Source organism: Periophthalmus magnuspinnatus, chromosome 16, assembly GCF_009829125.3.
Source record: "Periophthalmus magnuspinnatus isolate fPerMag1 chromosome 16, fPerMag1.2.pri, whole genome shotgun sequence".
NCBI lineage: Eukaryota > Metazoa > Chordata > Actinopteri > Gobiiformes > Gobiidae > Periophthalmus > Periophthalmus magnuspinnatus.
This window is the reverse complement of record NC_047141.1, coordinates 3,499,509-3,524,793: the sequence shown is the minus strand read 5'-3', so window position 1 is coordinate 3,524,793 and position 25,285 is coordinate 3,499,509. Positions and strand designations below refer to the sequence as shown.

At 46.1% G+C, this 25,285-nt stretch overlaps 1 protein-coding gene across 1 annotated transcript; it reads left to right on the top strand.

Annotated features, from left to right (window-relative positions):
* The first annotated feature begins 10,456 nt into the window (after nt 1-10,456).
* On the top strand, nt 10,457-24,777 carry LOC129456885 (protein starmaker-like). Its single transcript, XM_055227730.1, has 6 exons — nt 10,457-10,662; nt 12,106-12,226; nt 12,456-12,654; nt 12,892-13,155; nt 19,962-20,054; nt 24,724-24,777. Exons 1-6 carry the CDS (start codon nt 10,461-10,463, stop codon nt 24,775-24,777), a joined length of 933 nt encoding a protein of 310 aa, XP_055083705.1. The 5' UTR covers nt 10,457-10,460.
* Nucleotides 24,778-25,285: the final 508 nt, after the last annotated feature.

Below are 25,285 nucleotides of genomic sequence, written 5' to 3'. Positions count from 1 at the left end.
ACCACAGCACAGAGACTGCACTGCTTAAAGTAACAAATGACTTACTACTAGCTGCTGATAATGGACTGGCTTCAGTCCTGGTCCTACTGGACCTCAGTGCAGCGTTTGACACCATTGATCACAACATTCTACTGCAGAGGTTAGAATGTGACATTGGAATCAGAGGGACCGCCCTCAAATGGTTTAAATCCTATCTATCAGATAGGTACCAGTTTGTTAGTATAAACCAGAGCACCTCTCCCTGTTCTAAAGTAGCCTGTGGTGTTCCACAAGGATCTATGCTTGGTCCAATCCTATTTACTCTGTATATGTTGCCATTGGGTAACATTATCAGAAAACATGGCATTAATTTTCACTGCTATGCTGATGACACTCAGCTGTACTTATCAATGAAACCAAATCAGACTGATCAAATAGATAAACTCAGTGCCTGTGTGAAGAACATCAAAACCTGGATGACCTTGAATTACCTGCTCTTAAATCCTGAAAAAACAGAGGTCATTGTCGTTGGTCCCAAAGGTCAAAGAGATTCTCTGTCGGACCAGATAATCTCACTCAACAATGTGAGTATAGCTTCTAGCCCTACTGTAAAAAATCTTGGAGTCCTCCATCCATCCATCCATTTTCTTCCGCTTATCCGGAGCCGGGTCGCGGGGGCAGCAGTCTAAGCAGGGACTCCCAGACTTCCCTCACCCCGGACATGTCCTCCTGCTCCTCTGGTGGGACCCCAAGGTGTTCCCAGGCCAGCCGAGAGACATAGTCCCTCCAGCGTGTCCTGTGTCTTCCCCGGGGCCTCCTCCCGGTGGGACATGCCCAGAACACCTCCATAGGTAGGCGTCCAGGAGGCATCCTGAGCAGATGCCCGAGCCACCTCAACTGGTTCCTCTCAACAAGTAGGAGCAGCGGCTCTACTCCGAGCTCCTCCCGTGTGACCGAGCTCCTCACCCTATCCCTAAGGGTGCGCCCGGCCACTCTGCGGAGGAAGCCCATTTCAGCTGCTTGTATCCGCGATCTTGTCCTTTCGGTCATTACCCAGAGCTCATGACCATAGGTGAGGGTAGGAACGTAGATTGACCGGTAAATCGAGAGCTTCGCCTTCCGGCTCAGCTCCTTCTTTACCACAACGGACCGATACAGCGACCGCATCACTGCAGACGCTGCACCGATCCGCCTGTCAATCTCCCGCTCCATCCTTCCCTCACTCGTGAACAAGACCCCGAGATACTTGAACTCCTCCACTTGGGGCAGAGACTCACCACCCACCCGGAGAGAGCAAACCACCTTTTTCCGGTCGAGAACCATGGCCTCGGATTTGGAGGAGCTGATTCTCATCCCAGCCGCTTCACACTCGGCTGCAAACCGCCCCAGTGCCTGCTGCAGGTCCTGGCTCGAAGAAGCCATCAGGACAACATCATCTGCAAATAGCAGAGATGAAATCCTGTGGTTCCCAAACCAGGCCCCCTCCGGCCCCTGGCTGCGCCTAGAAATTCTGTCCATAAATATAATGAACAGAACCGGTGACAAAGGGCAGCCCTGGCGGAGTCCAACATGCACTGGGAACAGGTCTGACTTACTGCCGGCAATGCGAACACAGCTCCTGCTCCGGTCATACAGGGACCGGACAGCCCTTAGCAAAGAGCCCCGGACCCCATACTCCCAGAGCACCCCCCAAAGGGCACCACAAGGGACACGGTCGAATGCCTTCTCCAGATCCACAAAACACATGTGGACTGGTTGGGCATACTCCCATGAGCCCTCGAGGACCCGATGAAGAGTATAGAGCTGGTCCAGTGTTCCACGACCAGGACGAAAACCACACTGCTCCTCCTGAATCCGAGATTCGACTATCGGTCGGATTCTCCTCTCCAGTACCCTGGAATAGCCCTTACCGGTAAGGCTGAGGAGTGTGATTCCCCTGTAATTGGAACACACCCTCCGGTCCCCCTTCTTATACAGAGGGACCACCACCCCGGTCTGCCATTCCACAGGTACTGTCCCCGACCGCCACGCGATGATGCAGAGACGTGTCAGCCAAGACAGCCCCACAACATCCAGAGACTTGAGGTACTCAGGACGGATCTCGTCCACCCCGGAGCCTTGCCACCAAGGAGCTTGCCAACCACCTCAGTGACTTCAGCCAGGGTGATGGACGAGTCCACCTCCGGGTCCCCAGTTTCTGCTTCCTCCTCGGAAGACGTGACAGTGGGATTGAGGAGATCCTCAAAGTATTCCTTCCACCGCCCGACAACATCCCCAGTCGAGGTCAGCAGCTCTCCACCCGCACTGTAAACAGTGTTGGTGAAGCACTGCTTCCCCCTCCTGAGGCGTCGGACGGTTTGCCAGAATCTCTTTGAGGCCGTCCGATAGTCCTTCTCCATGGCCTCTCCGAACTCCTCCCAACCCCGAGTTTTTGCCTCTGCGACTGCCCGAGCCGCGGCACGCTTGGCCCGCCGGTACTCATCAGCTGCCTCAGGAGTCCCACGAGCCAACAAGGCTCGATAGGACTCCTTCTTCAGCTTGACGGCATCCCTTACTTCCGGTGTCCACCACCGGGTTCGGGGATTGCCGCGCGACAAGCACCACAGACCTTACGACCGCAGCTACGAGCAGCCGCATCAACAATAGAGGTGGAGAACATGGCCCACTCGGAGTCCATGTCTCCAACCTCCCCTGGAATCAGGGAGAAGCTCTCCCGGAGGTGGGAGTTGAAGACCCCCCTGACAGAGGGCTCCGCCAGACGTTCCCAGCAGACCCTCACAATGCGCTTGGGTCTGCCAGGTCTGTCCGGCTTCCTCCTCCGCCAGCGGATCCAACTCACCACCAGGTGGTGATCAGTTGACAGCTCAGCCCCTCTCTTCACCCGAGTGTCCAAGACACGCGGTCGGAGGTCAGATGACACGACAACAAAGTCGATCATCGACCTCCGACCTAGAGTGTCCTGGTGCCATGTGCACCGATGGACACCCTTGTGCTCGAACATGGTGTTCGTTTTGGACAAGCTGTGACTAGCACAGAAGTCCAATAACAAAACACCGGTCGGGTTCAGATCGGGGAGGCCGTTCCTCCCAATCACGCCCCTCCAAGTGTCACTGTCGTTACTCACATGGGCGTTGAAGTCCCCCAGGAGAACAACAGAGTCCCCGGTTGGTGCACTGTCTAGTACCCCTCCCAGGGACTCCAAGAAGGCCGGGTACTCTGCACTGCTGTTTGGCCCGTAGGCCGACACAACAGTGAGAGACCTGTCCCCGACCTGAAGGCGCAGGGACGCGACCCTCTCGTTCACCGGAGTGAACCCCAACACGCAGCGGCTGAGCTGTGGGGCAATGAGCAAGCCCACACCAGCTCGCCGCCGCTCCCCGTGGGCAACGCCAGAGAAATGGAGAGTCCAACCCCTCTCAAGAAGTTGGGTTCCAGAGCCCGAGCTGTGCGTGGAGGTGAGGCCGACTATATCTAGCCGGTAACGCTCAACCTCCCGCACAAGCTCAGGCTCCTTCCCCCCCAGCGAGGTGACGTTCCACGTCCCCAGAGCTAGTCTCCATGTCCGGAGATCCGGTCGTCGAGGTCCCCGCCTTCGACTGCCGCCCGGATCTCTTTGCACCCGCCCCTCTTGGAGTCCTATTTGATCAAAATCTCTCATTCACAGCCCATATAAACCTAGCTTGTAAAACCCCATACTTTCACCTGCGAAATATAACTCAAATTAGAAATATTTTACCTAAAAACGATGCTGAAAAACTCATCCATGCATTTGTTACTTCCAGATTTGATTACTGTAATTCTCTGCTCGCCGCCTGCCCCAAAAGTACTATAAGGAGCCTCCAGTTGGTCCAAAATGCAGCGACCAGAGTCCTAACAGGAACTAAAAGAAGAGACCACATCAGTCCTGTACTAAAATATCTGCACTGGCTTCCTGTCGAGCTTAGAATTAAATTCAAAGCCCTCCTCCTGACATACAAAACCCTAAACAGTGTGGCCCCATCCTATCTGCAAGATGCTATTGTCCCGTACCAGCCAAACAGAGCACTCCGCTCTCAGAATGCAGGACTATTAGTGGTTCCTAGAGTGTCCAAAAGTACAGTGGGAGGGAGAGCATTCAGTTACCAAGCTCCTGCGCTATGGAATCAACTCCCTGCTGATGTTAAACAGGCCCCCACAGTCTCTGTATTTAAGACCAGGCTTAAAACCTTCCTCTTGGGTATAGCTTATGACCAGGTTACTTAGTGAGGGAGTTAGGGACATTAAAACCCGGGATAAGACAGGCTGCAGTAGGAGATAACAAGCTGGGGGAAGTATGGCAACCTGAGCACTATCCTCTGCTTCCTCCTATTTTCTCATCAGCAGTGCTATTCACATGTTGTCCCCTGTCCCACTCCCCCGGTGGAGTGTAACTCTTTCAGATGCCCCGATGACAGCTGGACCCTCTCCTCCTCCCCGCTTGGCCCTCCTCCACCCGCCCACCTCCCTCTCCTCCTCCACCCGCCTTCCTCTCCTCCTCGCCTGGTCTGATTTTTCCTGTTGTTTGATTTTCCTGTTTGTTTTTGTGTGTAGGTAGCACAGTGGCTGAGTGGCAGCACTCATGCCTCACAGCAAGAAGGTTTGGTTCGATCCCCGGGTCACCCAGGCCTTTCTGTGTGGAGTTTTGCATGTTTCTCCCTGTGTCTGGATGGGTTTCCTCCGGTTTCCCCATCAACCAAAACATGAACGCCCTTCGAGACAAATGTTGTTGTGATTTTGGGCGTTACAAAAATAAAATGAATTGAACAGTTTGGCTCGTTCACATCACTCACATGCTTGTCCATGTTGTACCATGTGACCGCTTTAACCAATCAGAGCTTGAGCTTAGCTAGAGCGGACATAGAGTGTCAGAGTCATCTGCGCAAATTTGACTTCATGATATCAGCACAGCTCATGCACCTCACTCTTCACATCCCGGACAGTTCCCCTGCATTAACTCCCAGAGCTTGTCTGGGAAACTGGTTTTACAGCAGTGCAATGTGGTCTCCATTAATGAACAAGAACCTTTACTGACAGCAGGCACGTTTGTGTCATCCCTCAGTCGTCCAGGTCTGATCCACTGCAAAACACAATGTTTAAATCTGGACAAATTGTTGTAGGAGTTAAGATGTTTCTCTGCTCGTCTAAGCCGCTTCTTCAGTTCTAGTCAGATTACTACTGGACACTGCCTTATATCTGTCTGAAGGAAGGGGCTAACTACACTGAAACTGGAAACATCTACTGTCTCCAGTTTCACCTGAAACTGCCCTATTCAATCATTAACGACCCTGCTATTGTTCTTTGTTCTGGGTCTGAGGAAGGAGTTATAGATGGGGTAGAGATTATGTCTCAGGCCCCTGTTCCTGTTTTAGGAAGGATTCTCTTTCCTTTCAGAAATAGCTTCTTTAATTTTCCTCTCAAACCATTTCTTTTCTCTGGCTCAGATCTGAGTTGACAGATTTAAATCATTTAATTCATCTTTTGCTGACAGCAACCACTGTGGAGGTTGGTTGGGAGCTGCAGAGAATAAAAACATGATTAGTAGAGGGACATGAGTAATTTAATTAAGTTCAATATTGTAAACCCTCATCTTCTGTGTCTGTGCTTGGCCTTTTATCAGCCTGAGGCCTTTTATATTCATGTGTTAATATTAGCATGGTCTTTTACAGGTAGAACAGTGTTGTGGTGTGTGCACTCACCAGACACAGAGAGTTCAGTCTTTCAGGCAGAGAGCAGAGAAGTAAAGTCCAGCCCATCTCCCAGAGTGGCTCGCTCCACTTGGACCCAGTCACTGAAGTGCTGGTTCTGGTGACCCATGTCCTCTTTGTCTTTAAACTGAAGGAAGAGCTCCCTGGAGGTGTGAGTTTGTTCTGGGAGGTTCTGTTTGCAGCTGATGTTCAGTGGTTTAAGGGCTATTTCAGAGGAGAACGTCCACTGCAGTGTCACTGACCCGCCCGAATCTACAGCACCTTTACATAATGGATTTAAATTATAAACATGTGCTGACAAACAGACTTGCACACCTTGACGATAAAATAAAATACTCACTGCACGTGGTCATCAGCATGAGAATGAGCACTGTAATCGCCCGGATAGCAACTTTCGCAGTTAAAAGAGGAACAGAGCAGAGCTGAGACAATTAGTCCAGTGCAGACCCAAGTGCGTTTATTTTCACCATAAACTTTACAAAGAAACAAGAAAAAAGTAAAAAAAAAAAAATAAAAATCAGCCTTTGCAGTACCTGTTATACATACAGCACCCTCTCACATAGTCACTGAGATTTTTCCTTTTATAGAGCCTCTCCCTAATTGGGTGAGCCCATTCGGTATAACAGGTAAGTCTTTCTCACATCCAGTTCTCAGCTCCAATCAAACAATGTAAGAATTTATTCAGTTAAGTTATTAATTAAAATAGAGGTCCGTTTTACTTAAATTGTTTTAACAGTGGAAACTAATCACATTCCCCACAAAGCTAAAATATACAACACCCCTCCTTGTTAACCCCCAGTGGTCTGCCCCGGAACCTTCTTAAGGAGCTTCGGCTCCCCAGGGTCTCATTTGGCCGAAACACCTAAGGCAGACAACATGGGTAAGTTAAAATTTGCACAATTACAATCAATTCAGTGATACACATTTATCAATAAAACATTTTAAACGCTTGTGTATGTCCTTCCTTTCTGCTAGCCTCGATGATGGTAATGGACTAGCTACATTACAAGCACAATGGGCGACATGGAGGCGGCCTATGTGGGTAAAGAGTTTAAATACAGTTCATTACTGTCCTCAAGCAGACAGAGCCTGAATCTGTAGACCAGAGTATGAATCAAGCAGCTGCCCTCTGACGTCATTCCGTGGCACTTGCTGCATTTTCCAGGCACTCCGGTTTCCCCCTTAAACCCAAAACCTGCACAACAGGTAAAATCCAGTAAAGTGAACGTTAACCTTAACCTCTTTTACTGGTCTCAAATGCCAATGACAAAAGCTGAACCTTTAGTAGGGATTTAAAGTGCTGCCAGGGCCGGCCTAGCCTATAAGCAGACGAAGCAGCTGCTTAGGGCCCTGAGGCCACCAGAGGGCCCCCAAGAGCCCATGCTTTTATATTGAAAATAATGATTGGAATTTTTGGAAACAAAACGACGCTTGGGTGTTCATACTAGTCTAAATATCCCTCTAAAACGATTAGATGTGCTTTATTTTCAGTAGGTAAATATGTGCTGGCAGCAATTTGTTTTTGAGTGGGGCTTTGGTGTGGACAGCTATGTGTTTACACCGGTCTGAAGGCCCTTCTTCCCTCCAGGTCTGCTCTAGGCGCCTCAGGTAGAGGTACATTTGAATGGTTGTTTTACAGACTAAAAGACTAAAAGTTATTGAAGTTAAGTTTATCTAAAGTACGAGACAAAGCATGAAGAGCCCCAGAGGAAGATGGTTTTGGGGAAAGAGGGACTTTTCAGAGAGGACTTAAAATGTCATTACTCTCCATCATTGGACATGTACTTATTACACTTATTAAACTCGATGGTTTTGGTTGTGGCTCACCATTGCGATCTAAACTGTCAGATGATATAAGTGTAGGATTAGCAACGTTGACTGTGGCAGAAACCTCTTTGTTACATCTGCTGGACGACTGAATGACCTGTGAATGACTCCTGAATGCTTTCTAAATTCTCATTATATGTGCTCATTTTGTATGCAAATGTAAGTCAAGTAACTCATCTCTACATGATCGACTTTGTTGTCGTGTCATCTGACCTCCGGCCCTGTGTCTTGGATACTAAGGAGGGCCAGAGCTGTCAACCAATTACCACCTGGTGGAGGAGGCAGCCGGACAGACCTGGCAGACCCAAGAGTATTGTGAGGGTCTGTTGGGGAAGTCTGGCTGAGCCCTCTGTTCGGGGGGACTTCAACTCATGCCTCTGGGAGAGCTTCTCCCACATCCCGGGGGAGGATGGACATGGATTCAGAATGGGCCCAGTTCTCCATCTATATTGTCATTCCACCGGCTTGTAGCTGTGGTCCACTGGGTTTGGGTGTTGCGGCCGCTACTAGATCAGCTCTAAACTTTCCATCGCACCCTTGATGGTTCATGGGAGTCTGCACAACCAGTCCACATGTGTTTTGTGGACCTGGAGAAGACATTCGACCGTGTCCCTCGTGGTGTCCTTTGGGGGGTGCTCTGGGAGTATGGGGTCCGGGGCTCTTTGCTGAGGGCTGTCCGGTCCCTGTATGACCGGAGCAGGAGCTGTGATCACATTGCCGGCAGTAAGTCAGACCTGTTCTCGGTGCATGTTGGACTCCGCCAAGGCTGCCCTTTGTCACCGATTGTGTTAATTATATTTATGGACAGAAGGCGCAGCCAGGGGCCGGAGGGGGTCTGCTTCAGGATCCACAGGATCTCATCTCTGCTATTTTTTAGATGATGTTGTCCTGATGGCTTAATCGAGCCAGAACCTGCAGCAGGCACCGGGGCGAGTGTGAAGCTGTTGGGATGAGAATCAGCTCTTCTAAGTCCGAGGCCATTGTTCTTGACCGGAAAAAGGTGGCTTTCCCTCTTCGGGAGGTGAGTCCTTGCCTCAAGTGGAGGAGTTCAAGTATCTCGGGGTCTTGTTCACGAGTGAGGAAAGGATGGAGCGTGAGATTGACAGGCGGATCGGTGCAGTGTCTGCAGTGATGCAGTCACTGTATTGGACTGTTGTGGCAAAGAAGGAGCTGAGCTGAAAGGCAAAGCTCTTGATTTACCAGTCAATTTACATTCTACCCTCACCTGTGGTCATGAGCTTTGGGTAATGACCGACAGGATTCGAAATGAGTTTCTTCTGAATGGTGGCTGGGCGCTCCCTTAGAGATAAGGTGAAGAGCTCAGAGTAGAGCTGCTGCTCCTCCACATCAAGAGAAGCCAACTGAGGTGGCTCGGGCATTTGTTCAGGATGCCTCCTGGACACCTCCCTAGGGAGGTCAAGGGAAAGACCCAGAACACACTGGAAGGACTATGTCTCTCGGCTGACCTGGGAACACCTTGGGGTCCCTCAGGAGGGAAGTCTCAGAGTTCCTGCTTAGACTGCTGCTCCTGCGACCTGGCACCAGATAAGCGGAAGAAAATGGATGGATGGAAAAATTGACAAATATAAGCCCACTTTAGTCGACTGGAACACATTAAAATGCACTAGAAGTCAGGAAAAGAAATGTCTAGAATTGAAGCATTTCTCTGTGGGAGGCCCCCAGACCCCCCTTCCTGACATGTTTTATACTGTTATACTTGTGGCTACTGCTGAGCCTTTAGAGTTTTCAGTCTTTTTTTAAAACTAGTTGAGATGATGACTGTGTTGTCTTCATTTTGTCACATATGAATACGTGGCACTGAAGCGGCGAGGGCCCCTGAAGACTAGGGCCCTATGAATTGGTATGAAAAAGCCTGTTTTTACAGATGGTTGTTCTTTTAAAGAAGGACTTAAAGTACATTTCCCCAGGTTTGTGCATTTGTCCTATAGGAGTGTGAATTTGCACTTAACGCCTTCCTCTCAGTCCCACAAAAAAGACTTTTATACATCTTATTTTATCTATGTCCAGAAATGTGTTCCAATGTGAGGCTGGAGTCAGCACAGATCCACCGTGACCTAGTAAAGAGTAAAGAGCAATACAAAAGTTATATTTTATTAATGACAATAGACTGTTGTTTCCACTGCAATCATTTGACTTTTCACAGAGAGCTGAGTCTGATGGAGCTGTCCATGGTATCGTCCACACAGTGAACCACCACCAGAGGGAGCCCTGATCCTGACATTAGAGAATGACTCAACACAGTGAGAAGGTATTCTGTCTCTGGACAAATAATGTGGATTGTTTTGTAGCTCGAGATTTTTGCACTTTTAGGATCCATATGGAGGACTGTAGTTTAATCCTGCCAAACTCAAATCTTTGTCATCCTCCGCCCTTAGTAGCACAGCCATGAGCCACACTCCCGTGTTCCTTTGTTACGTTTTTGATTATTTTGTGCACACTCTTTTCAGTCTTCTTAATAAAAAAATAAAAATAAAAAAAAGTATTTAGTTTGGGTCGACCACGTGACTAAAGGAAAAACGTGACGCGGATCTATTAAAAAAACGGGATGCTTTATTTCAAGAGAGCTGCACATCATGTGAAGAGACTTTTAGTTTTGTAGTGAAACTGGGCTGTGGACGTCTAAAATCACTGCTTTACGTGTTCTTTATGTGTTTTCATTTTGAAAAATCAACCAGATCGACCCCACAGTACAGTACAGTAATGGATATTCTTTAGTCTATGTCAATAATTATGTCCAGTTGCAGATGTGAGCTTCACTTCCCTCTTCTGCAGTACCACGGGCGACCAGTGTGCGGCAGCAACACGCCACACGGCCACAGCGAGGAGCGCCCGAAGGAGAGAGCTTTTTTACCACAACCAGCGAGGAGGAAAAGAAAACAGAAAAAGTGACAAAACCAAGCGGTTTGTAAAATGTCTAAAGTCCAAAGGCTGAGAGCTTTGGTGGAGGAGCGGCTGACTGCGGCTGCTGAAGACATATATGTGCTGTTTGAAACAATCATAGCCGAGTATGAGGAGGAACTGTGTCGCTCCAAACAGGAGAACGAGAGGAACCAACGGCTCCTGGACTCGACTCTGAGCGCTCTGAGCCCCAGAGTCGTGCTGACCAGAGCCGGTAAGTCTGATGTGTCCGAGCCACGTGTTACTGTCCAAATGTGGCGTACGTCCATAGACACGCATTAGCAACAACAATACAAGTGTAAAAGAGCCGTGCAACAGGCCGATAAGCTGCTGCTAGCTTTACAGGCTTGTCAAAGCCTCTCAAAGTGCTACACTACAGTCATTATTCATTCACTTCCACACTTAGTGATGGTAATTGTAGCCACAGCTTCCCTGGGGCAAACTGAGGGACGCGAGGCTGCCAATCTGCGCCATCAGCCCCTCAGACCACCACCAATCTGGTCACACGCACATACGAGGCAATGTGGGTGAAGTGCCTTGCCTAAGAAAACAGGACTTGGTCCAAGCGAGATTCGATCTTCCGACCTTCGGGTTGGGGGACCAACGCTCTAACCACTGAGCAAGCGTCGCCTCCAAGTCTTTGTCCCACAGAAACATGGAGAAAGTGTCAGCAGTCACCTCCAGTCTCTCTAAAACCTTCAAATCAGGCTAGAAATCTAGAGGTAATAATGGACTCAGACTTGAACTTTAACAGCCACATCAAATCAATAACATCTGCAGCTTTTTATCACCTAAAAAACATTGCAAAAATCAAAGGTAAACTGTCAAAATCACACTTGGAGAGACTTCCATGTATTTGTCTCCAGTAGGTTAGACGACTGTAACGTCCTGCTCACTGGCCTCTCCAAACGAGCCTTAAGACAGAACAGTACATCCAGAACACTGCTGCTCAGGTCCTGACTAGAACCAGGAAGTACTTCACACATGTGTCCTGTGGCTCAGGTCTCTGGCTCCTGTGGCTCAGAGAATAGACTTTAAAGCAGCTCTGTGTGAACAAGTCTCTCCATGGACCAGCACCAAAGAACATCTCCCACCTGAGCCACATGAACCATCTCACATGAGGAGGACTTCAGGGACCGGCCTCCTGCTGGTCCCAGAGTCAGGACTAAACATGAGGAATCAGTGTTTCAGTTTTCTGCAGCTAAAACCTGGAATATTCTTCCTGAAGATGTGACACAGGCCTCGACTTTGACAATGTTTAAATCCAGGCTCAAAACAGTTCTGTTTATCTGTGCATGTGACTGAAAGGTTTTAACTCTGCACTTTTCTCCTTTAATGTTTATTTTGTGGTGATTATTTGTGATTATTTCTGTTTTGGTTTGTGGTATTGTGATTTTAATGTCTTTTTTATTTAGTACAGTACTTTAAACTACCTTGTGTGCGAATTGTGCTGTACAAATAAACTTGTTTTGCCTTTACTATTTAGCATCTTCAAATGTCCATTGGTTTAACATTAGGGGAAATAAATATTCTGTGTGACGACACAATCCTGATCTCAAAAAGTTTGGATTTGGACTAAATGTACAACTTTATAGACAAATAAGACATATGTTTGTGTAAGTAATTATCATCTTTGTTTGCTCATTGTCTCCTGCAGGTGTCCACATGTCCTCTCTGAGTCCTGGTCTCACTCTGAAACAGGAAATCCCAGAGACTCCACAGATTAAAGAGGAGCCAGAAGAACAGCACGACAAACAGGAGGAAGAGGAGCTGCAAGTGTGAGTCCCATCACTTTCAACACAATTTATTATAAAATATGATCAGATTAGAAATACATCTGAATTCAGGGACATTTAAGAACAGCCAGAAGTATAAAGTGCTAATTGAATCGCATGAACAGCAGGTTTTATACATAAGAATACTTTATGCAGACACAGACACTGACTTCTCCTCAGAGGACAATTGTTCCAAACTGTTTTTGATTCATGTAGATTTTCTTTTCTTCAGGTCTGTCCCTGAGTCCAATGATGGCTGTGTGAAGACAGAAGAGTCCTCACTGCTTCAACGAAAAGAAAGTGATCACAGAGAGGACGTCAACTCAGAGACACATGTCCACAGAGAGGACACACAGGGAGAGGACATCAGCTCAGAGACACATGTCCACAGAGAGGACACGCAGGGAGAGGACATCAGCTCAGAGACACATGTCCTCTTCCTGCCTGTCCTCTCTGTGGACATCAGCTCAGAGACACATGTCCACAGAGAGAACACACAGGGAGAGGACATCAGCTCAGAGACACATGTCTACAGAGAGAACACACAGGGAGAGGACATCAGCTCAGAGACACATGTCCACAGAGAGGACATCAGCTCAGAGACACATGTCCACAGAGAGGACAGGCAGGAAGAGGACATCAGCTCAGAGACACATGTCCACCCTGAGACTGAGGGAGACACGGAGCACTCTTCTGACACTGACAGTGATGAAGACTGGAGAGCTCCAATCGGCTCTTCAGCTGCACAGATGGAGACAGAGGCAGATGGAGACCACTACAACCAAGTCCAGAGCAGAGACAAAAGCACCACTGCACCAAACTCAAGTCTATCCCCCAAACACAAGTCTGCACCAGAGACCAGAGCCACTGTGGACAATGGGGACGTGTCAGGAACAGCCAAACGAGCAGCAGGGAAGAAACACCAGTGCTTAGTTTGTAAAAAGAGATTTGGCTTAAAAAGCGATTTAATAAGACACTTGAGAATTCACACAGGAGACAAACCTTATAACTGTTCTGTCTGTGAGAAAGCATTTAATCGAAAGAATGCTCTTACACAACACATGGGAACACACACAGGAGACAAACCTTTTAACTGTTCTATATGTGAGAAAGCATTTATTCAAAAGAGTATTCTCAAAAGACACATGGAAACACACACAGGAGACAAACCTTACAGCTGTTCTGTCTGTGAGAAAGCATTTATTCAGAAGTGTAATCTCACAAGACACATGGGAACACACACAGGAGACAAACCTTATAACTGTTCTTTCTGTGAGAAATCATTTAATCGAAAGAGTAATCTCACAATACACATGAGAACACACACAGGAGACAAACCGTACAGCTGTTCCCTCTGTGAGAAAGCATTTATTCAAAGGGGTAGTCTCAAAAAACACATGAGAAAACACACAGGAGACAAACCTTACAGCTGTTCTCCCCAGGGCAGTGATCTGAAAAGACATACAAAAAGTCACACAGGAGAGAATTAATTTAAAATACAGTCTAACAAGCCTCAAACAGAGCAGTGCCTACAGTTAGCATCACACCGCCAGAGAATGTTGATGACAGCTACACAGTATCATTTGTACTTAGTTGAGTCAATGTTTAAACCTGTATCTGTATTTATTAGTCAAGTAACTGTTTGTTTACTTGAGTATCGTTTTTCATTTGTATTTCTACCAATGTAGGGCTGAACGATATGGGGATTTTTTATGTTTTAATTATATAAACATGTTCAAAGTTCATATTTTAAACACATCCAGAGGAATTGACAAAAAGTGAAATCTGAACTGACAAACTAATGCAAGAATCACATTTCAGAACATGTTTGTACAGAACTACAGGGTTAGGAAATTTGAAGCAGTATCAATATTACAAAAGTCACATTCAAAGGACAGAAATGAACCAAACTTTACAATGATCCTGGTCAGTATCTTTCACAAGTATAAGACACATAGACTCGTATACACCATGGACCACTATGAACCTACTGCACACTGAGGGAGTACACACATATAACACACATGGGAATATGAACAAAAGTACTACCATTTAAAGTTAAAAAAGATTGTATTGTGTTAATAAAGAGTGTTTTTATTATCATTGTGGTATCAGAATCAGTATTGAGTTGAGTCTTTTCCTTAATATCAAAATGGAGTTTGAAAGTTTAATATCATGACTTTAAATTCGAGGTGACATTCCCTGTCCCCAGAGCTAGTCTCCATGTCCGGAGATCCGGTCGTTGAGGTCCCCGCCTTCGACTGCCGCCCAGATCTCTCTGCACCCGCCCCTCATGGCTCCTCTCGCAGGTGGTGGGTCCACGGGAGGACGGCCCCACGTCGTTCCTTCGGGCTGGGCCCGGGCTCCGTGGGGAAAGGCCCGGCCACCAGGCGCTCGCTGCTGAGCACCCACCCCAGGCCTGGCTCTAGGGTGGGGCCCCGGTAACGCCTGTCCGGGCGACGTAACTGGCCTTGTTCTTTTTCTCTTCATGTTAGGCTTCTGAACCGCTCTTAGTCAGACCCGTCTCCCAGGACCTGTTTGCCATGGGTGACCCTACCAGGGGCATGAAGCCCCCGACAACATAGCTCCCAGGATCATTCGGGTGCTCAAACCCCTCCACCACGTTAAGGTGGTGGTTCGGGGAGGGTCTTGTTCACGAGTGAGGGTAGGATGGAGCGGGAGATTGACAGGCGAATCGGTGCAGCGTCTGCAGTGATGCGGTCGCTGTATCGGTCCGTTGTGGTGAAGAAGGAGCTGAGCCCAAAGGCGAAGCTCTCGATTTACCGGTCAATCTACGTTCCTACCCTCACCTATGGTCATGAGCTCTGGCTAATGACCGAAAGGACAAGGTCATGGATACAAGCGGCTGAAATGGGCTTCCTCCGCAGAGTGGCCGGGCACACCCTTAGGGATAGGGTGAGGAGCTCGGTCACACGGGAGGAGCTCGGAGTAGAGCCGCTGCTCCTACACGTTGAGAGGAACCAGCTGAGGTGGCTCGGGCATCTGCTCAGGATGCCTCCTGGACGCCTCCCTATGGAGGTGTTCTGGGCATGTCCCACCGGGAGGAGGCCCCGGGGAAGACCCAGGACACGCTGGAGGGACTATGTCTCTCGGCTGGCCTGGGAATGCCTTGGGGTCCCACCGGAGAAGCTGGAGGACGTGTCCGGGGTGAGGGAAGTCTGGGAGTCCCTGCTTAGACTGCTGCCCCCATGACCCGGCCCCGGATAAGCGGAAGAAAATGGATGGATGGATGGACTTTAAATTCTCATCAGATCAATTGGCATCACACAGCCCTGTCTCAGGTTCAAGAGAATCACCAACTGCACAGACACAAAAAGACACAACATTATCATAAATGAAACAGTAATACCTGTGTTTTCTTGTCACATGGTGTTACACAGGGGTGGGCCACACTCACAAAAATCATATCTCCAGAGTTAATTGCAGTATCTCAAGAACAGACGGTAATTTAACAAAGCATCAGGTAAGTTTCAAATGTCTTGGTCGAGGTTCAAGTATCACACAAAACATGAATGGGCCATAAGTAACTTTAAAAAATAGTTATTTTCTAGCAGCGTACTTTTACTTGAATAATAGTTGTATTGAAGTAACAGTACTCGAGTAAATGTTGTGGTTACTCTTCCCATTGTGAGTAAGTGGGAAAATTATAAAGCAGAAGTTACGTCCTGACAGTTACTCTTTAAGTTACTCTTACTTGAGTAGTACTTTCCTCAAATACGTTTTCTCTCTTACTTCAGTAATTTCTTGAAACACTACAGGATCAGGACAGAGCTCCAGGAGTGACCTATGCTCCAATCAGGACAGAGCTCCAGGAGTGACCTATGCTCCAATCAGGACAGAGCTCCAGGAGTGACCTATGCTCCAATCAGGACAGAGCTCCAGGAGTGACCTATGCTCCAATCAGGACAGAGCTCCGAGGTCAAACAACACTGAGCCAATCACAAGCTCCAGAAACCTCAGCTTTCTTTACATAATATAAAGTTTAGGTTCAATAAAGGTTTAATTCCCTTCACTTATTCTGTTCTATTTGATTTTGCCCTGAGCCACTGTGTGTGAGTCTGGAGACAAGACAATACAAAAGTCCCACTGAACATTCAAACGACACAGTTAAGGCTCAGTGGTAGTTTCATTCTTTATGTGTGGAGTTTGCATGTTCTGCCTGTGTCTGTGTGGAGTTTGCATGTTCTGCCTGTGTCTGTGTGGAGTTTGCATGTTCCGCCTGTGTCTGTGTGGAGTTTGCATGTTCCGCCTGTGTCTGTGTGGAGTTTGCATGTTCCGCCTGTGTCTGTGTGGAGTTTGCATGTTCCGCCTGTGTCTGTGTGGAGTTTGCAAGTTCTTCCTGTGTCTGTGTGTTTCTTCCAGACACTCCGGTTTCCCCCATCAACCCTAAACGTGCACAGGTAAAATCCAATAAAGTTGTGATTATTTATGTTTTGATTTGTGTGATTTTAATGTCCTTCTTATTCTGTAAAGCACTTTGAACAACAACAACAACAAACTTTATTTATAAAGTGTTTTTCATACAAAAAATGTAACACAAAGTGCTTTACAGTGCATAAAAAACAGTCTCACCCACCAAACCCACCCAACCACCCCACAGCCAAACAACCTAACCCCAACAATAAACACAACCAGACAACCCCCCGCCCCAACGCACACTCCCCCCCCGCCGCCCCAACACACACTCCCACCCCCCGCCCCAACACGTGTTAAAATACCTTTGGTTTCATTACAATATGTTTAAGTGCCATAGGCTGGATAAAGATGAACCAGATGAGAGAGAGAGAACCACCAGAGGAACCATCTGCACCAGGAGCAGGGTCACCCACAGCCACAGGACACCAGCCCAGGGCCCAGAGAAGAGATGAGGTCAAGACCAAACCTCCAGGGCCCACGAGCCAGGGCCCACGAGCCAGGGCCCACGAGCCAGGGCCCACGAGCCAGGGACCACGAGCCAGGGACCACGAGCCAGGGACCACGAGCCAGGGGCCACGAGCCAGGGGCCACGAGCCAGGGGCCACGAGCCAGGGGCCACGAGCCAGGGGCCACGAGCCACAGCCAACCACAGCTCCCGGTGCAGAGGGCTCCTCAGAGGAAACACTGGCAAATCTAAAATTATTAAAAATAAAATAAATCAAAGCTAAACAAGTAAATAAAACATAAGTAAAACATGGATATCAACATAAACACACTAGCCAGCCTAAATAAACCTAAATAAATAGAGAAGTAAACTAAAGTGATAAATACTAGTCAAAAGCTCTGCTAAAAAGATGGGTCTTGAGCCTGTTTTAAAAACCTGAATGTTCTCTGCGGCCCTCCTCTGGCAGACTGTTCCATAGACGGGGGCCATAAAACTGGAAAGAGGCCTCTCCATGAGTGTGTGTCCTGACTTTGGGGATGACTAGGAGCTGCCGGAGGCTCCTAGTATCATAGGATAAAAGCAGTTCTGTAAGATAAGAAGGCTCAAGACCATTGAGACATTTAAAAACCAGTAAAAGAACTTTAAAATCGATCTTGAAACACACAGGGAGCCAATGCAGGGATTCTAAAACCGGTGTAATGTGGTCCCGCCCCCTGGTCTTAGTCAGGACACGTGCTGCTGAATTTGAATTACTATGTGTACGAATTGTGCTATACAAATAATCTTGCCTTGCCACTACTTTCCATCATTGGACATGTACTTATTACACTATTGAACTGGCTGGTTTTGGTTGTGGCTCATTCATTGTGATTTAAACTGTCACATGATGTAAGTCTAGGATTAACAACGTTGATTGTTGCAGAAACCTCTTACATCTGCTGGACTGAAAGACTGAACGACCTGTGAACCACTGAATGCTTTTTAAATGCTCATTATATGTGCAAATTTTGTATGCAAATGTAAGTCAAGTAACTCATCTCTACATGATCGACTTTGTTGTTGTGTCATCTGACCTCCGGGCCTGTGTCTTGGATATTCGGGAGGGGCAGAGCTGTCAACCAATTACCACCTGGTGGAGGAGGCAGCCGGACAGACCTGGCAGACCCAAGAGTATCATGAGGGTCTGTCTGGGATGTCTTGCTAAGCCCTCTGTTCAACTCACACCTCTGGGAGAGTTTGTCCCACATCCCGGGGGAGGTTGGGACATGAATTCAGAGTGGGCCAAGTTCTCCACCTGTATTGTCTTTCCACCGGCTCGTAGCTGTGGTCCACCGGGTTCGGATGTTGCCGCCGCGACAACCCGTGTACAGTAGACAATGAAAGTACGGGATGCCGTCAGGCTGAAGAAGGAGTCCTATTGAGCCCTGTTGGCTTGTGGGACTCCTGAGGCAGCTCAGAGGCCAAAACTCGGGGTTGGGAGGAGTCATGGGAGGCCATGGAGAAGGACAAACCATCCAACGCCTCAGGAGGGGGACGCAGTGCTTCACCAACACTGTTTACAGTGTGGGCGGAGAGCTGCTGACCTCGACTGGGGGTGTTGTCGGATGGTGGAAGGAATATTTTGAGGATCTCCTCAATCCCACCATCATGTCTTCTGAGGAGGAAGCAGAGAGTGGGGACCTGGAGGCGGACTTATCCATCACCCTGGCTGAAGTCACTGAGGTAGTTAGCGAGCTCCTCGGTGGCAAGGCTCCGGGGGTGGATGTGATCCGTCCCGAGTACCTTAAGTGTCTGGATGCAGTGGGGCTGTCTTGGCTGACACGTCTCTGAAACATCTCGTGGTGGTCAGGGAGAGTACCGCAGGACTGCCAGACTGGGGTGGTAGTCCCTCTGTTTAAAAAGGGGGACCGGAGGGTGTGTTCCAACTACAGGGGAATCACATTCCTCAGCCTCCCTGGTCGGGTGTGTTGTGGACAAACTACCATTCTAGATGAAAAGTAATCCATTTACGAAGCTCGGTGAGTTTTGCAATACAGAAAAAAAAGGGTTTATTGTTTGTTACAGCAGATACAGACAGGACAGGGACCAGGCCTGTCCTGGCCACAGACTGGTAGCGTCCCGGCCTCTCCCCCAGTTCCCTTCTCCGTCTAAGTCCAAGTCTCAACAACCCAACCAACCCCGAGCATCTGAGCTCTGACTGTTTTATACCAGAATGACAAAGCTACATACATTTCAAAGCAGAGTGACTTTTGTTTCACACCCATGAGATAATGAACTTTTACACTTAGACAGGTAGAACAACAGTGAGTCTCCTGTGGGATGGAGACAGAGCTTCACACATGTCTGGTCGGCAGTAAGTCAAACCTGTTCCCGGTGCGTGTTGGACTCCGCCAGGGCTGCCCTTTGTCATCGGTTGTGTTCATTATATTTATGGCAAAGAAGGAGCTGAGCCGAAAGTCAAAGCTCTCGATTTACAGGTCAATCTACATTCTAACCTCACCTATGGTCATTAGCTTTGGGTAAAGACCGAAAGGACAATTAAAAAAAAAATATATATATTTACCTTTATTTAACCAGGATAAAAAACTCACTGAGATTAAAAATCTCTTTTTCAAGAGTGTCCTGGCCAAGAAGCAAAACACACACAGGACACAGACATACTCATACTCAACATATACACAGTCACAAGATAAAACATCAGACCTAATTGAAACATTTGCAAATTGAAAGCTTGCTTTCATAGTCAATTAAAAGTCTCTTAAATGAGTTCAATGAGATCATATCCTTTAAGTTCAAGTCTCTCTGCAAATCATTCCAAGATTGTGCTGCAGAGTGTCTAAAAGTCTTTTTTTCCAGCTCAGTGCGAACTCTGGGCACAGAGAGCAGGAACAAGTCCTGAGAGCGCAGACTGTGAGCAGTACTACGCTTGACTTCTATGAGCTGCTGAATGTAAGGAGGAACCAATCCCAGAATAGACTTATAGATGAAAAGATACCAATGTTTTAATCTACGAGTAGTTAACGAGGGCCATCCCACTCGGGCATACAAAACACAGTGGTGGGTCAACGACTTCATGTTTGTTATAAAACGTAACGCACCGTGATAAACAGTATCCAAAGCATGTAAAGCATCTGCAGAGGCTTTCATGTAAATCACATCGCCAAAATCAAGAACAGACAAAAATGTTGCCATCACAAGATTTTTCTTAGCCTCAAATGATAAACAGGATTTAATCCGGAAGTAAAAGCGCAATTTTAATTTTAATTTTAATTTATGAACAAGTTTCTCAATATGAGGTTTAAATGTTAAGTTGTCATCCACAAGAATCCCAAGGTATTTATACCTAGTTACATTTCAATCAAATGACCATCACTTGTTGTAATTGGAATGAAATTTTGATCCTTAGATTTACACTTGGAAAAAAGCATACACTTTGTTTTATTCGAATTCAGAACCAATTTTAATTGTGAAAAAATTGTTTGCAAATGGTTAAACGCCGTTTGAAGTTTGGTCAGTGCGAGCTCTACTGTAAGTTCAATTCAATTCAATTCATTTATTTTTGTAACGCCCAAAATCACAACAACAGTTGTCTCGAAGGGCGTTCATGTTTTGGTTGATGGGGGAAACCGGAGTACCCGGAGGAAACCCATCCAGACACGGGGAGAAACATGAAAAACTCCACACAGAAAGGCCTGGTGACCCGGCCTTTCTGTAAGTGCTGAGGTGTACAAGACTGTGTCATCGGTGTACATGTGTAGATTAGTATCAATTATGTTTTTATCTAAATCATTTATGTAGATTATAAAGAGAAGTGGCCCTAGGATGGAGCCCTGCGGTATACCTGAGGATACTTTAAGAAAGCTTGATTTTACATTTTGAGCCTTCACACCCTGTAATCTATCACTCAAGTAATTTGAAAACCATCCCACAGCTTGGTTTAAAAGCCCCACACTGTGCAGTTTTAGTTTGAGCACAGTGTGGTTCACTGTATCAAAGGCTTTGGACAGATCTACAAAAAGTGCAGCGCAGTGATGTTCATTGTCTAAAGATTCTGAGATGTCATTTAAAACCTTGAGAGCTGCGGTTGTTGTGCTGTGCTGCTTTCTAAAGCCTGATTGTGAGGGATTTAGGATTTTGGATAGCACAAGGAAATCTTTTAGTTGACTGTTTAGAAGTGATTCCAATACTTTTGCCAAAATAGGTCATTTGGATATCGGTCGATAGTTGTTTAAATTTGAGGGGTCTCCTCCTTTATGAAGGGGTAGGACGTATGCTGTTTTCCAGATTTGAGGAATTTTATTTGTGGACAGAGATAAATGAAATAAAAATGTTAATGGGAATGTGATGGAATCTGCTGCAGATATTAGGAACTGTGGTTCTAATTCGTCAGGACCTGCTGATTTAGTAGGGTCTAGGAGTTTGAGAGCCCTTGTTACTTCAAACGTCGTAAGTGGACTGAATGAAAAATTTTGTGTTGGAGGTATTTGATACTCTAAAGTAGGAGTAGTGTTAGACTGACTTTGATGGGTTGTTAAGGTTTGCAGTTGTGTTTTCAAGGAAATGGTTTGATTTCATTTTACGAGTCATAGTAGCACAGGCATTACGTAGCCTTCTGAAATCTAGCCAATCAGTAGTATTTTTAGTACGTCAGGCTTTTGCACATGCTGGATTTCTCTCTCGAAACTTGTCCGCTAAATCTGAAGTAAACCAAGGATTATTATGCCCTTTGACTTTATAATGCCTGATGGGAGCATGTTTGTCAAGAATTTTTGTGAAGGCATTGTAAAAATAATTCCAAGCAGTCTCGACATTGTCCATTTGCATCATCTCATGCCAGTCAATTTCACTCAGATCACGACAAAAAGATTGCTTACAAAAAGTCCTGGTGTTACGCTTTATGATGATACGTGGTTTAACTTTAGGTATTTTTGTATTTCTACAAGTAGCAATAACACAATGATCACTTACATCGTTTGCAAACACAGCTGCAGTGGAAAATTTACATGGTGTATTTGTTAGAATCAGATCAATTAAAGAAGATTTTTCTGGAAATTTAGGATTTGGTCTAGTGAGACTATCCACAAGCTGAAAAAGATTTAAAGAGTCACAATAGGATTTAAGCTCATCAGAAACAGGGTGCAACCAGTTCCAGTTTAGATCCCCAATGATTACAATTTCACTATAATTTAAGGAAGACAGTAAGTCAATTAGACAAGGAAGAGCAGACTGATCAGCAGCAGGCGCCCGATAACAACCAACTACTGGAATGATCGTGGATACAAGCATTCGAAAAATGAGTTTCTTTTGCACAGTAGCTGGGCACTCCCTTAGAGATAAGGTGAAGAGCTCAGAGTAGAGCTGCTGCTCCTCCACATCAAGAGAAGCCAACTGAGGTGGCTCGGGCATCTGTTCAGGATGCCTCCTGGACACCTCCCTAGGGAGGTCAAGGGAAAGACCCAGAACACGCTGGAGGAACTATGTCTCTCGGCTGACCTGGGAACAGCTTGGGGTCCCTCGGGAGCAGCTGGAGAACTTGTCTGGGGTGAGGGAAGTCTGGGAATTCCTGCTTAGACTGCTGCTCCTGCGACCTGGCACCGAATAAAATGGATGGATGGAAAAATTGACAAATATAAGCCCACTTTAGTTGACTGGAACACATTAAAATGCACTAGAAGTCAGGAAAAGAAATGTCTAGAATTGAAGCATTTCTCTGTGGGAGGCCCCCAGACCCCCCTTCCTGACATGTTTTATACTGTTATACTTGTGGCTACTGCTGAGCCTTTACAGTTTTCAGTCTTTTTTTAAAACTAGTTGAGATGATGACTGTGTTGTCTTCATTTTGTCACATATGAATACGTGGCACTGAAGCGGCGAGGGCCCCTGAAGACTAGGGCCCTATGAATTGGTATGAAAAAGCCTGTTTTTACAGATGGTTGTTCTTTTAAAGAAGGACTTAAAGTACATTTCCCCAGGTTTGTGCATTTGTCCTATAGGAGTGTGAATTTGCACTTAACGCCTTCCTCTCAGTCCCACAAAAAAGACTTTTATACATCTTATTTTATCTATGTCCAGAAATGTGTTCCAATGTGAGGCTGGAGTCAGCACTGATCCACCGTGACCTAGTAAAGAGTAAAGAGCAATACAAAAGTTATATTTTATTAATGACAATAGACTGTTGTTTCCACTGCAATCATTTGACTTTTCACAGAGAGCTGAGTCTGATGGAGCTGTCCATGGTATCGTCCACACAGTGAACCACCACCAGAGGGAGCCCTGATCCTGACATTAGAGAATGACTCAACACAGTGAGAAGGTATTCTGTCTCTGGACAAATAATGTGGATTGTTTTGTAACTCGAGATTTTTGCACTTTTAGGATCCATATGGAGGACTGTAGTTTAATCCTGCCAAACTCAAATCTAATATGTCATAATAATAATAATCATGAATACATGATTGATTAGACTTTTCTTTAGTTTTCATTAAAAGAACCCAAGTCCAGTTTCTACATCTCTGCTCCTGTCTGTGTCTGCCAAAGAAAAAACATTTCCACAGTCATCACCATCTCTGCTACGTCTTCTACAGCTCCAACCATTTCTCCAGCTCTAGTTCCAGTCTGATGAGGTCAGAACACTTCACCCATGTGCTCATTGTTGAAGAAGCAATAGGCCCTACGCCCTGTAGGTGCTCGGGCCTAATAATAATATGTTTAGCAAAAACAATATATCTGATAACATTACAATGACATATTATACATTTTTTTAAAACTCTTGTCTTTCCCCACATCACCGTGGGGACAATGGTGAATCATTCACCTCCCTTTGCCTTTCATTCATTTTAGCAGTAATAAATAAGACCCATGGGGGCTTGGGTCGGGCCACGAGTTTGTTTGGGGGACATGTTGACGAAGATGTGTTAGCAGGAACAGATATGTTAGCAAGAACAGATATGTTAGCAAGAACAGATATGTTAGCAAGAACAACATTGAATTGCAGACTAGAGTCGCGAAAGCAATAAGCCCTACGCCCTGTAGGGGCTCGGGCCTAATAATAATAATAACAACAACAACAACAACAACAACAACAACAACAACGTATCAATATGTATTTGTTTTTGTTTGTTTTTTTTCTTTGTTTTTTAATCACATTTTTTATTGTGGATTACATGTTACCATAGTGATTAACAGTTTAAAACAAAATATTACACTTTTGGATGAGGAAAACGTTTTTTTTTTTTCAGTAAAAAAAAAAGACATCACCAACAAATGCAAATTAGAATTTAGTTTTATTCAGTTGTTTAAATTTGATTGTATTTTCAGCTCCACCCCTCTCATTCAGATTTTAGTTTATTTTATCTCTATAACGAAACAACTCTAGTTCAAACTCAATGCATTGTGGGATATTTACTCACACTGCACTGAACAACTAAAGGCATTTCTTAGAAGATAAATGAGTAATCCAAATACGAGGGTCTCAAATGAAAGTTACTCAATTAGCCCTTTGCACCGGACGGGGGCTTAGTCTTCGCACATGCAAGAGAAACAGAAGGCCATGCACACAAATCTGAAGAAATGATTTAGTGGAGATTGTGTTTATGTTAATCTGGACATGATTTTTCAGCAGCTCCACAACCCTGGCATCGAACCTACCGTCTTTGTCATCCTCCGTCCTTAGTAGCACAGCCATGAGCCACACTCCCGTGTAATTTCCTTTGTTATGTTTTTGATGATTTTGTGCACGCTCTTTTCAGTCTTAATAAAAAAAAAAAAAAAGTATTTAAAAAAAAGTATTTAGTTTGGGTCGACCACATGACTAAAGGAAACACGTGACGCTCATGGATCTATTAAAATAACGGGATGCTTCATTTCAAGAGAGCTGCACATCATGTGAAGAGACTTTTAGTTTTGTAGTGAAACTGGGCTGTGGATGTCTAAAATCACTGCTTTACGTGTTGTTTATGTGTTTTCATTTTGAAAAATCAACCAGATCGACCCCACAGTACAGTACAGTAATGGATATTCTTTAGTCTATGTCAATAATTATGTCCAGTTGCAGATGTGAGCTTCACTTCCCTCTTCTGCAGTACCACGGGCGACCAGTGTGCGGCAGCAACACGCCACACGGCCACAGCGAGGAGCGCCCGAAGGAGAGAGCTTTTTTACCACAACCAGCGAGGAGGAAA

Coding starts and splice junctions, on each gene's coding strand:
- LOC129456885 (XM_055227730.1), top strand. CDS start 10,461: ATGTCTAAAGTCCAAAGGCTGAGAGCTTTGGTGGAGGAGCGGCTGACT. Junction 10,663..12,105: donor AGTCGTGCTGACCAGAGCCG/GTAAGTCTGATG, acceptor TGTCTCCTGCAG/GTGTCCACATGTCCTCTCTG. Junction 12,655..12,891: donor ACATCAGCTCAGAGACACAT/GTCCTCTTCCTG, acceptor GTCCACCCTGAG/ACTGAGGGAGACACGGAGCA.